The 16,054-nt window shown below is 39.9% G+C and overlaps 2 protein-coding genes across 2 annotated transcripts in view; one reads left to right on the plus strand and one right to left on the minus strand.

The window, feature by feature from the left end:
- Positions 1 to 17: 17 nt before the first annotated feature.
- kctd3 (potassium channel tetramerization domain containing 3) lies at positions 18 to 11,871 on the minus strand. The gene is made up of 19 exons (XM_004539515.3): positions 11,437 to 11,871; positions 11,020 to 11,073; positions 10,116 to 10,161; positions 9,650 to 9,723; positions 9,484 to 9,542; positions 8,756 to 8,836; positions 8,420 to 8,578; positions 7,709 to 7,799; positions 7,063 to 7,253; positions 6,736 to 6,851; positions 6,467 to 6,554; positions 5,844 to 5,960; positions 5,575 to 5,745; positions 5,311 to 5,466; positions 4,935 to 5,031; positions 4,582 to 4,775; positions 4,336 to 4,474; positions 4,102 to 4,224; positions 18 to 3,669 (listed from the first exon to the last, which is right to left on the minus strand). The coding sequence occupies exons 1-19, from the start codon at positions 11,505 to 11,507 to the stop codon at positions 3,126 to 3,128; spliced, it is 2,571 nt and encodes an 856-aa protein (XP_004539572.1). The 5' UTR covers positions 11,508 to 11,871; the 3' UTR covers positions 18 to 3,125.
- Positions 11,872 to 12,798: 927 nt separating this feature from the next.
- Positions 12,799 to 16,054, plus strand: part of LOC101480427 (nuclear receptor-binding protein) — an 11,802-nt gene continuing 8,546 nt past the window's right edge. The window contains exons 1-8 of the mRNA XM_004539514.3: positions 12,799 to 12,978; positions 13,561 to 13,930; positions 14,106 to 14,228; positions 14,493 to 14,594; positions 14,736 to 14,825; positions 15,056 to 15,096; positions 15,203 to 15,297; positions 15,960 to 16,043. Coding sequence (XP_004539571.1) covers positions 13,613 to 13,930; positions 14,106 to 14,228; positions 14,493 to 14,594; positions 14,736 to 14,825; positions 15,056 to 15,096; positions 15,203 to 15,297; positions 15,960 to 16,043 — 853 coding nt within the window. The 5' untranslated portion in view covers positions 12,799 to 12,978; positions 13,561 to 13,612. The remainder of the gene's footprint in view (positions 12,979 to 13,560; positions 13,931 to 14,105; positions 14,229 to 14,492; positions 14,595 to 14,735; positions 14,826 to 15,055; positions 15,097 to 15,202; positions 15,298 to 15,959; positions 16,044 to 16,054) is intronic.

The raw sequence follows: 16,054 nt of genomic DNA on the forward strand, positions 1-16,054 counted from the left end.
AAGCGAAACATGCTGAGTATAATCAGACGTTTTAGTGAACACAGTGGTAGTTTCAATTGCACGAACAATGTGACTCTATAGCAACTTAATATTTGATCATTACTCAATGCAGTGGTAAATAATATAGCATAATGCATACACAATGTAGAAAACAAGAATGCACAGGCCTTTTTAAATAAACAGATATGTATTTCTTTGAGCTCATTAGCATCTGGCTGCCATATAATGTAAACATAGCCAGGGGAGGTTAAGGAGCAACAGATAAGAGACACTGCAGAAGATAAACAAATAACTATGTGCAGAAATACTCATTTAACTCCATGTTCCTATAGAAAATATACATTAGCAGGTTAGGTCCGATAGCATGATTATATTAATATAGGCCTTATGTTTGTATGAACAGCGTATACATCAACACACCATTAGACAAATCAATGCAGCCGCATCAGGATTTTGTTCTGATTACACGTCCACATTGCACACACTTAATGTATCAAAATGTTACATCTTTGTACAAGCCGTTAGCACACGGTCAGTTCTGTCGTCATTCAGAAATGATTACCAATGAAACATGTTACATTGCTGCTGCTTTTGGAAAAGTGTGATTAATATTTCAGGACATGGTTATGCTAATTAAGGTTGTCACTCACAGATATTTTTTTGTTTCCAACCTATATGGTATGCTTAAAACTAAAAGTACAAGTTACATTTTAAAAAAATATATAAAATCCCCCATCTTGGGAGGAAGTTTCGATTTTCCGATCTTAATGCATGTGAGGGTTATGTGCAATGTAGTCTGCTAATGTAATGTTAAGTGCCCATGTATCAACCACAACATCCGTATCGGACATTTACTGTTCTCAGTGTTGTAATGTTTATATGTTGCCAGTGCTGGCTAAAGACAGTGTGATGAAGAGCTGAAAGACTTTAAAACAGTTCACTTACTTTTTTCATATTCAAGATTTCTTTGTTTCCCTGGAACAAATTGGGGAATTTAAAAAAAAAAAAAAAAAAAAAAGCAACCACAACATAATAAACATCAGTATCACTGTCGATCCAGAATTTCACAGTGCACTCATCGGTAAATCCCTAATTACTTAATATTTAATGCCACTCTTTACATCTATTTTATCCCGCTGTAAAATCATAACACAATTCTAGCCAACAGCGACGTGGGCAGGTCTGTAACGTGCCTCCACAATGAGCTCCGTCTTCACAAGCATTTGGTCACAATTTCTTTCAATTAAAACACATTAACGGACTGATAACCGCCAAACAAGTTACATAAGGCACTGCAACAGTCATTCAACACAACACACATTTTATACCTGTTTCAAAGGGAGTAAAGTGATGTAGTGTAGGTCCTTGTTTTAGCATGAGTGTAGTGTGAAAATAAAAAAATAAATAATTAGAGTGATCTCACACAGGCACCACTGTGAAAATAATAATAATGATAAAGCAGGAACACAAACGGTTCCTCTTACTTGTGAACTATAACAACAAGCTGACAATAAAATGTGTTCTTTCTCTCTGTTGAGACAAGAACTTGACTATCTATACCACAAAATACTAAAAAGACATTTGCTTTTACTATTTTGTGTAAATATAATTTTTTTTTAGCTTCGAGCACTGAATTATCTTCTTTGAATTCCACATATAGATCGTCTAATAAAATACCTCACATTTTTTAACATTGCAGTCCAACGCTTCACACAACTGTTTCAATTTTTGTCTTGTTTGAGGATCAAAGAGCCTGTTGAACTGCAATTAGCATCAAAGGAAATTAACAGCGTAACTTGACTGGAACTAACGGGTAAAACTGTGCCAGCTGGAGTGAAAAGCAGTCACTCATCCACACGGGGGTTCGACGTTTTTGCAGGCTGTTATCCACGTAGATTTCAGTTTGAATCGCCCGGGAACCAGAGTTATTCATTTCTGGTGTGCATGATAAATCCACTGTTGCATAGTACTGAGCTGTCATACAACTCTGTAAAGTTGTATCGCCTGCTTGAACTGCTCGCTCTCTATTGGCTTTTTAGTGTTGTTGCTTTAACAACAATAATTACTGTGTCCCAAAGTATTCTAGGATCCAAGTATCTGCCTAGAATTCTAGTGAAGGTAACACATTTAAGGTAAGTAAAAATCGATTGCACGACAAATTGCACATAGTGTCAGAGATGCTTGATATAATCGTGGTCTGCTCAATTCCACTGCTCTAGTGCTGAACGGATGAGTCAGCCAATCAGGTGATCAATCACCAAATGGGGTCTAGTTTTACTGATTTGTTCCCTTTTTATACCATTATAAGTGAAATAGTTTGTGATAGGTAACATGTTATGACACTGTTTTAGACTAAAACATCTAAAATGACTTATATGATAATAGAAGTAACTGTTAGTTACAGATATGAAGATCAGTTTAGATCAGGTTCTGAACAAAGTAATGCACACCTGATATAGGTTATTAGAAACACTTTGAAATATCTTGGTAAATGGTTACTGTTAGTGCTGTGGTATGTTATTAATGTTAATTAGTTCATGTTTTCACATTTAGAAGTGACCGACCACTCCTTTAACCGTACCTCGTCAAACAGACTTTTGTCCTGTTCTTGTAGTGGCTGTGTGTTCCTTAAGATGTTGCGTGAGCAACATCATAAAAGGAAGAAAAAACGCATTTTTCTTTCCAGGACTGAGCCAGCAAACGATCTGATTCATGCCTAAAACTTAAAGTGCTAAAAAGATTATCAGCAATCTGTTAAGACAGCCTAAAATAAACACAAACAGAGACAGGAGGAGCATTACTGGCACCTGGCAGATTTTTACGAGGGTGAGTGATCTAAGAAAAAAAAAGAAAAGCATTCCTGCCATGACAGTGATGTTAGCGTTGGGATGTTGTATATTTATGTTGCGCTCAGTATAACATGGCAGCACTCCTGTTGTGTGGGATTTGAAGAGAAACAAACATCCTGAACCATACTTTAACAAGGCTGTTGTGGAGGCGGAAAGGGCCGTCGCTGCTTTTTTGCTTCGTGTTCCTCTTTTGCTCTTAAATTCTGTTATCATGATCACCTAGAGAGTGTACCTCTACGAGATAACTTCCACCGAGAGCAAGAGAAAAGGCGCCCTTCACAGGCTGCTGTCCTGGCTGGATGGCTCAGGTACCAGCTTCCTGTGTCGTGGTGAGGTGGACAGTTTGGTGGGGGAAGGAGAGGCATTTGAAGAAGAGTCGCTCCCACCGCCTTCTGATCCAGAGGGGACAGAGGCAAGGTGTGGAACTGGAGGAGCCCTCTTTCTCCCAAGAAAGCTTCCTTCCAGTACTCCCCTTTTCCTCACACCTCCATCAACCTTCACCGCGTCTCCTCCCGATGCAGGAGCCTCTCCTTCTTCTGACTGAGCATGTACCTTTCGCCTGACGTCACCTCCTGGAATTGGGCTGTCTGGAGGCTGCCGTGCAGATTCCTGACTGGATTCAGCTTTTGTGGCAGATACTCCAGACGCTCCAGCTGTTGTGTTACAGCTTGCACTTGTGGTACGGGAAGCCCACAGCTCCAAGACTGAGGCTCTCCTCTCACTGTCTTCAGGCCCAAAGTCACAAAGAGAGCGGCGGGCATCAGGGGTCTGCCCTGTGCTGTCCAGGACACCTCGAGTCAGGCTGAAGTTCTGGAAGTCTCTATGAAAGCATGATAATATAGACAGTCACCGCTAGATAGATAATGGAACATAATGCAAACAGGGACAACTCAGCATTTCCTGAACTTACATTAGTAGAGCATAATCAAATTACTATGTTATTGAAATGCCAAGCAAAGCGACTATAAAGCCAAGTGCTTCTGTTATTGTAAGGCACCACAAAGTTTCCATCTCTCCCTGCTCTGTCATCAGCCAGAGCTCTTCTTTGGCGAAACACAGCATTGTGGGTGAAGAACAACTGATTTAGAAAGTGGTTAAATCGCACAAGAAAAACACTCAATCTTGCTTACTAGTCTCAATATTGGGTTTTGTTTTTTTGGGGGGGTTTAAGTTTTGAAATCCTAAAGTTATCACCTTAGTATACTCTTATTTGAACCCTTCTAGTATAAGTGTTTGATAAATGATATTTCACCGGTAGCTGTGGAAGGACTCAGTTCGACGAGCACGGGCCAGCAGGGGGCTCTCTCTGTAGGGTCGCACAGCTCCATATGTAGCCTGGGTCTCGGGAATGGGCTCCGGTGCCTGTAACTGCAGACTGATGACAGAAAAAGAAGAAGTCTTTTATGTTCCTTCAAACACATCTTCTGATAATTCAGACGGCATATATAGGCTTGTAACCTCAATAAATGAGTGCTGCCTTTCTAACCTCGAACAGGACTCTCGGAGGCGTGTGTGGTGTAGCAGAGAGGGGGCGGGGCTAATGTTAGGTGTCGCACAGCGGGAGGTGCTCAGGTCGCACTGGTCCAACAGCTGTAGCAGCTCCTCCTCTGTAGGCCCACCTATATCTATCAGAAACGAGAGGAGCCTCATTAAAAACTTACTGTTTCATTAAAACAAACACAACATTCGCCTTCACATTTCTGGCTTTTCACTAATCTCTCTCCTTCCTCACCCTCTTTCTTCCTCTCTTCTCCTTTATTGGCGGTGTCCATCGCAGTGGTCAGGTCCCACATTTGGATGCTGCCATTGCCGTGACCTGTGAACAGATAACGGCGAGGTCGCGACCCCATTCGACTGGAGCCCTCACACTCCCGTACCATGAAGCAAGTGATGGTGGTCCCATCCACTGACTGCACTTCGCAGATCCTGAGACACAAATATGTCATTTACCGGTAGTAAATTTTAAAAAGAAGTGCCAAGATCCTAAAGGGACATTTAATGAATGAAAAAAAATATCATGTATGTCAGATAATAGGAAACAAAGTCAGATAAAGGTCAGGGGAGCAGAGAGGCAGGGCATTGTACCTTTTCCCAGTTGACGAGAGCCTCACAAACAGTTTGTTGGTGATGGGGATCACCTTCTGGATAAAAACTTGCTGATCATCTCTCTCTCCAAAAGGACCTGAAAATAAAAAGCCAACTCAGTGATGTTAAGATACTGCACAAATACTGCAAAAGCCACTACGTAAGGTGGTTAATCATAATTAAATTTTATTCTTTTTCAGTGTCAGCTTCACCAACATATAGATACATTTTCAGTTAAGGTTAATAATGATGATGATGATGACCGGTAACTCTAACCCTATTTTGCACAGGGTGGGATTTGTTGTTTATCTTATCAGTGGTGGATTAAAGAAATTCATGTGTATTACAGTGCAAACACACTTTTTAACTCTCTCACCTATATCATTCCCAGAGCCGTAGCTCCCGTGACTCTCTGCTTCCTCCAGAGACAGAATCTTGAAGGAAGCTAGAGGGGTGGAGCCTGGCTGTGTGGAGATCATCCCTCTGAAACGGGTTACTGTCCACGTCCGAACGTGGTTGTTATCTGCACACACTGACAGACACAAATACACAACCACATAAGATGCAGGCAGCTGTTATCCTATAAAATCCTCTATAGCCCACACATAGACAGGGATACTGCCTGCAACACCTTCCTCACCTGATACCAAATGTTTCTCAGACAGCATGATCTTTGTCACTGGGCTCCTGTGCACAGTGAAGGTCTGAAAGAGCTGGGGTCCTGATCCTACTGTCTCTGGGTGTTGCACGATCACTCTCACTGCTCCACTACTAGTCCCATAGGCTATCTCGATCCAGTTCCCACTCACACCTGAGAGTAGGAGCAGTGGAAAAACAAAAAGCACAATATAAATATGTACAACTAAGTAACGGTAGTTTTTCTGTGGGAAGAAAAACTTGCCCACTCACTGGTTTTAGGTGTGAGGTAGACAGACAGTGCAGTGATGGCGTCATTGGATGGGTCGTGATAAAGCTCGGTCACCAAAAGATCGTTGTCTTTCATCCTCAGAGGAAATTTTTGCATGTCTGAAAAGAAGAAGAAGGTTACATGTTAGCGTGTCTTTGTTGGGGTTTTATAAGCCCTTCACTGAATCATTCACTGACTCAGATCCTGGAATGAATCCTCTTAGTAAATTTCTATCTTTTAGATGGGGGGGGGGGGGGGGGGGAGGCCATGGTTGTTTTATAAGCATTTCATAGAGAATGATGAATGCATGAAGCAAAAAGACATCTGTGTTTATTAGAACTGTTCCAGAATATTTTACTATTTTGGGGGTTTTTTAGGTATTCATTTTTAATCTGCTTCAGTGCCTGAAATGTTTGATAGGCACAGCAGTGATCATCATGGATCAAAGTTACCAAGTTGCTCCTGGTTTGAAGAGAAAAAGCAAGGGCAGTACTGCTTGGCTCACACAGAGAGGAACACCTCTGTCTGTGGCATTTGACAAGAGGTTTAAATGGAATAATGGAATAAAAAAAAAATCCATAAACTGTGTGACAGACAGAGAAAACATAAACCTGTCTGTGTGTACCTATGTAGTAGATAGAGCCATTGTTACAGCCCAGTAGCAGGAAGGATCCTGCAGTGTCACAACTGGTGATGGGAACCACATCTTGAACCTAACAAGAAAAAAAAGGGAACTAAAAATCAGTTCAGTACTGGTGCCTCTCACTGGGAAGCAAATCTAAGTTAAACAAATGCACAATTCAATTATTCAGTATATCATTTTTAATAAACACAAACAAGGAAAATCACAAGCACTCAGCCCGCTCTGTGTTTTACTCACATACGCTCTCCTACCTGCCAGTGTTGTGTGACAGCGTTCCACACTCCAACCTTTCCTGTATGACTGGTAGCCACCAGCTGGTTCCCGATAAAGAAGAGATCGTCAACAGGTACGCCGAGACTGAAAACCCCTGGGGCAGCGCGTGGAGAGAATGAACTTTAACAAAGTTGTAGAAAGCTGGAAAACGTGAATGTAGACTAAAGGTGGAGTCAGAGATTGAAGGAAGTTACGGGTGATACAAAATGGTATGTATGTATACCTATTAAAAAAAATCTAGCCTGAAGCTTTAAAATGGGGGGGGGGGGGGGGGGGTTCTGTTTATTTGCTTTTTGTTAGCCTACCTATCTCATTACCGCTGCCTCCATCTTGGATACTCCAGAGGATGATACTGCTTTCAGAGGCGGCAGCCACCATCTTGTCTTTATCTCCGTGTGGGCCGCCCACCACCTTTGCATTCAGTGCAATACGTTCAATGGTCCAGTCAAGGTAGGGAGAGGAAAACACCTGCTGCCATCCAGAGGATTCCTTTATCCTGCAGAGAAAAGAACACAGAAATACTTTTTACCCTCTGATTATTTTTATGCCTTTCTCGTTAAGTTTTTAAATCGAGAGTGACAAACATGCACCTCTGCACTGGAACAGTTGGATTTGGTTAAGATTAAAGAAGTCTGATATATGAGCTTTCATAAATGTGAGCGTACATACCCACTCTTATTACACCTAATAACATTTTTACCAGGTTGTCCATGTTGTAAAAAATGGATATTCGCAAAAAGAAATAATATTTTACTCTCAGTGTGGACTGTTTGCTTCAGCTATAATTAATATTTGAATCAATTTAACTCGAATAAAACCAAAGATGACAGCTTGAATGCTGGCACTCAGAAACACGAGACATAAAAGACAATGAATGCATGTGTGCATTATAAATTATTTAATGTGTCCCACTTTTGAGCTAGAGCTGTATGAGAAATGTTGTAATATTACCTGTAGCAGATTACAAAGTGCGCATAGGCTGCTACAATCCAGTTGTGGTGTCCTGCTATAATCAGCACCTTCCTAGGGTCAACCATGGGACCTGCACACACAAACAAAACACCATTAACCTCATGTCTTTCACAGCATGCTTAGCAAGACTTTTTTTTCTGCCTAATTACTCATTTATTGGTTTCTAAATTACCTAAAATGTGATTCAGATCTCTAAAAGCAGCCAGACACTCTACTCTCTGTTTATTACCTCTAATATGTACATCACATGATACCATCATTAGCAAGGAGCAGACCAATTTGAAACTAGGCTACTTCAGTGAGTGCTACTAACGCGCTAAAAGGATGTCAGGTCATATTAGCTCCAGCAGTGATGCACACACACACACAAACACACTGTACATGAACTGAACTCTCTTACTGGCATATAGATACTGATGTGCCACACATACGACTGTATCATAACTGTCCTTGCTCCTTCACATGCAGTAGATGCACAGTTGTTGGGGAAGGCAGAAGGCAGATTCCTGTTTCTACTGACAAGTCACTTACTACAGTTCCTGCTTGTTTTTTATTCTGAGATTACACCTACAGTATATTCCACAACTGAGTTTTCACAATTTGCTATAATAGATGTAAGCACATGCAAAATCTTCAGATTATGACTATTATTCATCTTCTGTATTCAGAGAGATGTCGCAGGCTACTTGCCCAGTTTGTGGCCGTCATCTGTTCCAGGCGAGGCAGAGAAGGATGGGTGAGGAAGGGGGCCAACGCGGGTGAAGCCCTCTGCTCCACTAGGGCCTGGCCGTTCATCTGAAGCAGAGCCAATGGCTGCTGATGCGGGGCTTGATTTTCGTGCAGGGATGGCTGTCAAGATTAACAGAAATTTATAAATAAAAATTCCTGCTGACTTTCACTTTTGTGCTGTTCTAGAACTTAAAAGCAGGTTATTTCCATTTTCCATTTTTAAGATATTTTTAAATAAAACCTCAGAAGGATGATCTTTCAGTTCAGTTTCAGTGTCGCTCAGTTTCACGTCTTTACCTGGGGGTGGCAGGTAACCATGGAAGAGAACACTACCACATGATGAGCGGTCCAGTTCCTCACACAACAGCAGGCGACGCACTGCACATGTATGCACGCACACAAAGACAGAGGGGCAAACAAAAAAACAAAGCAAAAAGCAACAATATGCAAATTAGTATTAGGTCATTATCATAATAACATTAATATGGGTTACTTAATATAGTTACTGCTGCTGATTTTCTTTTTCTTTACTGATGGAAATTTTCCTCAGGATCTCGTTCTTTAGTTTGTTTTGCCAAAGTTCATGTCCACTTTGATTCAAATTAGATCCAAGTACTTTGTTCTGTATATACGAAGGTGATCAGCTTTCACTGAGGTAAGCTTCCCATTTGAGTACAGAGACAATGCAGGGAAGTTACAAACACTGAAACAGGATGTAAAACAACATTAGAGTACGTGGAACTAACACTATTACAGCTGCGAGGTTGGTTAAATTGAGCCTCAAAAAAAACATTCACTAAAGAGCAACATTTCACATTAACGACAGCAGCTCTTTGTACTATACTCGTTCCAAAATAAACCCCAACCTACTCAACTATTATGCAATACCTGCTGATATTGGAGACATGGAGTGAACACTGCAAAATGTATTGGCTGCAAAACAGGTTTATTATAAGCTTTCCACAATGTTTGTACTCATACTTGGCTGACTCGGTTTCCTGTTAAAACTTTGTTCCACAACATACCCAGAGGAGTAATCCCATAAAACTCTGCTTCATGTCTCAGGACGCTGATGTTGACACCCCTGCAGAGAGAAACAAACAGCATATTTGTTCTGTAAGTTACGAGGAACAAAGCGACAGAATTACACCAAAAAATAGATATTTTCTGAACATCATTAAGACTGCTCACCGCAGGTCCAGTTCTTTGGTTCGGAGGAAATTCAATATTGGTGCAAAAGCTGTCGGGTCTCTGTCAATAAATATCTGAAAGGCAGAAAATCAGTTGGTGAGGACTGAAGATCCAGTAGTTTGTCGCAAACAAAAGCTGACTAACTATTAAGTCACTTGATTGGAGAGTTAATGAAAATGTCACGGCTCTGGAGAGTTACAGTGAACATTTCTGTTTATTTTCTAACACTTTTCAGAATCCACAACAAATTCTGCAACTAAAGTTATGAAGTCAGAAGTGGCCTTGCAAAAACAGCGCGTCATCCAACAGCAGAGAAGTGGATGTCAGCTCATCTGCTCATCTCAGCATCATGTATCGTACTTCAGAACAGTAATGTGTAACAGACAAAATGTCATGTCCTTTTTTCCCCCTGATGTTGGATGGTGCCTGCAGATGCTGCCCCAGTTTGGAAGCAACAGCTACTCACAGCTCCAGTTTCATCCCGAAGAGTGGAGATCCTTCCACTCAGTAAACTGGAAAAGAGACACACACAAGAGTTCTCCAGTTAGCTAAAGCACATCTCTATTTCCACTTACCACCAGTGTCACCACAACAAGGAATTATTTTACAATAACAAACACTTGGCTAGCCTGTTGACACTGAAATACAAATTATTACCATGTCAGTGTGTGCTGTTATTAACTATGACTATTAAGCTGAAAGAGTCTGCATGAAAAAGAAAAAAAAAACTTCAGACAGCTGGCAGCAGAGCAGATAGACTGACAGACGGGCAGACAGACAGGTGCCTTGGCAGGCATTTACACTACTTGGTCAGCTGTTGTCAAACTGTGAGCCAGTCCAGTGTTTTGAGTTTGTTACGACTCTGGTATCTGCCTAGCCCCAATCAGCTGTTTAGCCTTAGAGGGTAGGATTCCCTCTAAGGCTAAAATCTGATTTTAAAAAAGCCACACATTCCAATACCTTTATTATAACATTTACATTGAACACTTTTGCACTGAGGACTACTTTATTATGAACCTTTTTCCGGTAATAGTGAATAGTAATTCTAATCCCCTGATATTTACCATCACTGGGATTGTAGCGGGATGAAGTAGGGCAGAAATGACATAATGTAACATCCATACTTAACATTAATTATGTAATATGAATGAGTGCATAGTAATATGCTCACTGAGTCTGACTGCTATATGCATTTAGATCATTTTCTACACAGCAGCTGTAGACAATACAGAGAAGTCACACAATTTACAACTAAAGTGGAGCTTCTTATTTGGTAGCAGCAGTAAGGGAAGAGCAGTAACGCAATCAGCTCCGTGTATTAACCAAATATATCCCATGTGCTTTACAAGAGTCTGGCAGCATTTACAAACCTTGAAAAGAAAGAGTCTGGGATCCACATCAGAGTCTGTCTGGAGGTGCTGAACCTGCAGTATGAATTATAACAAAACACAGTATTGTGAAAAAATAGAAAGTTGCATCATTAAAATCGTGACTGGGCAATCTGTCGACCAAGAGGTATAATTAGTGGTCACAACAATGACTGGTGTGGCTAAAAGAAGAAAAAAAAACTGCCTTTATTATGAAACTAATATATTGTGTATTTTCAGTGTGTACATTATCCCTCGTGTGTAAGAAAGTAGGAGTAACGATCAAGTAAACAAGCTTGTGTCTACTCGAGCTACATCCGTGGCTGTTTGTCCATGTAAACACACATCATTACCCACAGGAGCTCAAATTTCACAAATAATTGCCATCATCTTTTGAGGTGTCCCACTGACGAAGCTTACCTCGTCCCACCGACGTTTAACTGAATGATCTCTCCCATCGCAGGCGTTAAACTGTTACCATTTGTGGCCATGATGAAGTGAACCAGCGAACAGTCGCTGCTCCGTTATGAACGTTTCTGTCACGAAGGCTAGCTTGCTAACGCTCCAGTCCCCAGCTCAGCTGATGCCCCGACTCCTCAGCCTCACAGCCTCTCCTGCTTCCACCTTCCATAAAATATCAGTTATACACGACCTATGTGAATCGCGTTGCTATCATGAAGCCTCCGCATAGTGAGCGAAGACGGGCTGGGAGTGTTTTTTAATCAAAAAGGCAGCCACACAATAATTCCTTTATTTCCCTGCGCGCTTGTTTGCATCACTGCATAGATGTAAATCGTGGATACTAGGTTGCGCAGGATTTTAGCAACGTGAAACAGCTGTACGAGCCAGCTAAAAAAAAAAAAAAAAAAAAAAAAGGCAAGAGAGTTCCCCTCTAGCAACTTCCGCTTTCGATGAAACCACGTGGTGCCAATCGCTAAAACAATGTTTTAAGGGGAAAATTATTTTTAATTTATAATTAATTTAGTATTGCTAACCGGCACGAGATACGTACGTTTAATTAATTACTAAAATAGTCGTATGACATACAAGCACATATTTATGAAATTACAATGCCCAGTGAGAACTTTTGAACTTGTATCTCATATTAAGGGATCTATCTGGATTGTTGTTCAACACAAGTCGCCAGAGCAAAATGCATTTTATTTTGCACGGTAAAAAAAAAAAAAAGTGCAGCATAAAAATAAATACAAAACTGTATACTTGGTAGGTTGAAAATTTGAGATACCTAACTCGGAATTTTCCGATTACTCGATTTTTTTTTTTTCAGTTGCGGAAATATGAATATGAAATAGCTCAAATTCAAATAATCACACAGTTTTAATGGTGTTTAGCCTCAACGATCGTGTGATGGAGTAAAAACAAAATCAAAGTATATATCCATCTATATGTAACCATCCATTCATCTATTATATATATATTTTTTTCCATGTATATTTATATATTTATTTATTTTATTTATTTTTTCTAAAATATTAAAAATCTATATATTGTTCTTCTTTTTTTTTATTATTTAATTTGTTTTATCAGACACAACATTTTGTTTCTTTCTTTGTGTGTGTCTGTTAGATCATGCGTTGTTAAGTTTGGATAAAAATATTAACCACTCCCACACCACAACATCGAGGGGAATTATGGACCCAGACACAGCTAAATTTCGAACTCCGGCCTAGTGCTTTGGACAAAAATAATGTAGCCTTTTTGTGTAACATTTTTAAATTGCGTTATTCGACGTACTCACCGCTCTGCGTTTTCTGTGCGCAAGCAAGCGCTCCTCAAGTGTTGCCCCGCCCCTCCCACTTATGCTGTGCGAAAGGGACTTGAAACCCTGCAACATTTTTTATGGCGAACTAACATTTTTTATATTGCCGTCTCTTTGCAGCTTTTCCATCAGTATGTAACCCTGGGCTGTTTGTTAACTTTGCGGTGCTCTCGTGATCCACGGTAAGACGTTAGTATGTTGCTATTCAACTTTTTATGTTGGCAATCTGTTTATTTACCTTTCATTAGCTTGTTAGCCTGGGGAAAGTTAGCCAAGGAGTGGGTGGTTGAACTTTAAGCTAACATTGAACACTAGCAGGAACCTAACCAAATAAGTTCACTTACACGAGTTATTTAGTCTCCTGTAACAGTAATGTCATTTTGCGTCTAAGCTATCAGTAAAGCGCAGGGCTTCCTCTCTCAGTAACTTAAACACACAATTATAGGTAAAGAAACTAGAGTCGGAGAGGAAATGTGAATTACAAATTTTGCTAATGCATCCTGAATGCATCTTAACTTCTTACTACTTGGAAAGAATTGTAGCTAATTTATTAGCACTAACGACTCATCCATTCTTCGTGAAAACACCTTTGGATGTTGAACAGCCATTTTTAATCAATACAGATGTTATTAACACACGATATGGACATAAATGGGAATGATTCTCAACTCTTCTACCTCTTAGAACACGTTGTCGTTGTTATATAAAAAAAAAAAACCATAGAAGCCCTCTCACGTTCTATACATATATGTTATTGTTTACAGTCCTCCCTTCTGATCGCTACGTTGTTGAAAAGCCTGCCTGAGAAGAAGATGGATGTGTGACTCGTTCAAACAGAGAAAGGAGAAACAAGAAAGAGACATTGTGTCACTTGTTTCAACTCAGAACCTGTGTGTTATGATGTCTGAGTCAGAGGAGAGGGGAACTCCCTGTACTGAGGGAAAGCCAGAGCTCACATCAGGAAACATGTCCAGTACTACCCACCAGGTACAAAGTGGACCCTCTGTGTCTCCATCTGTGTCCTCTGTCCAGCCTAGTACTATCTCAGCGACAGAGGATGAGGACGAAAGTGAAGATGAATCATATATTCTGGAAGAGAGCCCTTGTGGCCGCTGGCAGAAACGTAAAGAAGAGGTAAGGGTGGATCATTGAGGTAAACTATAAAATGAGGCATAGATGAAAACAAAATGCTGGAGAGAATAAAAAAAGATGACGAAAACACAAAACTTGAGGAAGGTGTTTTTGATATCTGCTTCATTTTGGTAGTAAAACATCTGACCTCATGAGCCGCTCTTCCCTTTAAATGTAGGTGAATCAGCGTAACGTCCCAGGGATTGATGCTGCATACTTGGCTATGGACACAGAAGAAGGAGTGGAAGTAGTTTGGAATGAAGTTAAGATCTCAGAGAGGAAAAATTTCAAAATGCTGGAGGTGAGGCACATTGGTACAAAGTGATCAGGCACATTGTTACAAAGTGATCAGGCACATTGTTACAAAGTGATCAGGCACATTGTTACAAAGTGATCAGGCACATTGGTACAAAGTTCATAGTGACGCTGTGGCATTTTTTGAATTCTATGAGTGATGTCATCGGGAGCTACTTTACAGGAACTCTCTATGAGCAAGTGGAAAAGCAACATTTTGTACTATTTTATTATAACTGCTATGCTTTCTGTCCTTTTTTCTTGGATTTAGGAGAAGGTAGAGGCTGTATTTGATAACCTGATCCATTTGGAGCATGCCAACATTGTCAAGTTTCACAAATACTGGGCTGACAAAAAGGACAACGGGGCCAGGGTGAGTCTCAGGCTTTTGGAGACATTGTTTCATATTCTGTCAACTCCATAAGAATTATTACTATTGCCCTGAAATAATCACAGTTTACATTTGAACAATGTCTCTCTTTGTGTTTTCTACACACTTCTTTATCTCCCTAAGGTGATTTTTATTACTGAATATATGTCATCTGGAAGCTTGAAGCAGTTTCTGAAAAAGACAAAGAAGAATCACAAGACCATGAATGAAAAGGTAAAAAAAAAAGACTTTATAATACTGCATATGTACTAGAATATATGAAAAGTCTTCTCTAAAGGTAAAAAGTAACTGTGTTTAAAGCCAGAATGTGGGACTGTCTTTCTGGAGCAAAGCGTAGTTTTCATATTATAGTAACAAATATGTGCTTCTTATTATTTGGTTAAATGTCAAGCCATTTTGGAAACCAACTAGAAATTGCTCTGATAAATTGTATGATCCTATAGGCTTGGAAGAGATGGTGCACGCAGATTCTTTCAGCTCTAAGGTCATTTTTAAAAATGTTCTTTTATTTTAATATACACTCACATTGATAGAAATCCAGTACATTGTATGTAATTGTAATTTCTTTTTCTTTTTTTCCTGATATGCAGTTATCTTCACTCCTGTGATCCTCCCATCATCCATGGCAACCTGACCTGTGACACTGTCTTCATTCAGCACAACGGCCTCATCAAGATTGGATCAGGTATAAAATTACACAGGTTTCATCCCCTGCGTTTTAGGTAGTGAAGGCAAAGCAACAGTAAAGGAGTCAAATTATAATAAATTATGGATTAAGAACCAAAGTTTTCGTAGAATTAAACAGGAAATTTATGTGATTTTATGTACAAAAGAACAAGAAACAATGTTCAAGTGTTCAAGTCTTGCCAGTGTTAAATGTATATTTAATACACAGCCCCTATTATTGCTTTTAGTTTGCAAGCTGAGCAGGAAATAGACTTTGAGGAGTTCAGACTTCTTATATAATGGTCAAATCTTTGCCTTGTTCTTGTACAAACCAGTCCTGCACATCATATGAGGGAACAAAAGTTGTGCATAATGTGGTTTAGAAAACCAATTTTCTGAGTGTAAATATGGCTACAGTGACTCAAGTGTAACCACAAAGCCTCCAGACAATCCCACACTAAAGTTTAAACAACAGAAGGTAATATTTACATCGCTAGTTTATGAATTTGGTTCATCTTTTCATCGCTTATCTTTCTTGTTTTTGTTTTTTTGTTTCATTACTTTTTTTTTCAGTTTGCAGTTTTGCTTCTTCCTATCCTATGCTTACTTTTCAGACTTTTCTTACTTTTTCTCTCATCCTTCTGTGTATTCTGAAAATAATTGTCCTTATCTCATTTGCAGTTGCTCCAGACACCATTAACAACCACGTAAAGACTTGTACCGAGGAACAGAAAAATTTGCACTTCTTTGCTCCGGAATATGGAGGTAGATTTTCT

This window comes from Maylandia zebra, linkage group LG1, assembly GCF_041146795.1.
Source record: "Maylandia zebra isolate NMK-2024a linkage group LG1, Mzebra_GT3a, whole genome shotgun sequence".
Classification (NCBI taxonomy): Eukaryota; Metazoa; Chordata; class Actinopteri; order Cichliformes; family Cichlidae; genus Maylandia; species Maylandia zebra.

What these genes read in the sequence shown, in the direction of transcription:
- kctd3 (XM_004539515.3), bottom strand. Translation starts at nt 11,507, where the DNA reads ATGGCCACAAATGGTAACAGTTTAACGCCTGCGATGGGAGAGATCATT. An exon ending in TTAAACGTCGGTGGGACGAG is followed by an intron (nt 11,074 to 11,436) that starts GTAAGCTTCGTC and finishes TTCATACTGCAG; the next exon opens with GTTCAGCACCTCCAGACAGA. An exon ending in TTATGGGATTACTCCTCTGG is followed by an intron (nt 8,837 to 9,483) that starts GTATGTTGTGGA and finishes ATACATGTGCAG; the next exon opens with TGCGTCGCCTGCTGTTGTGT.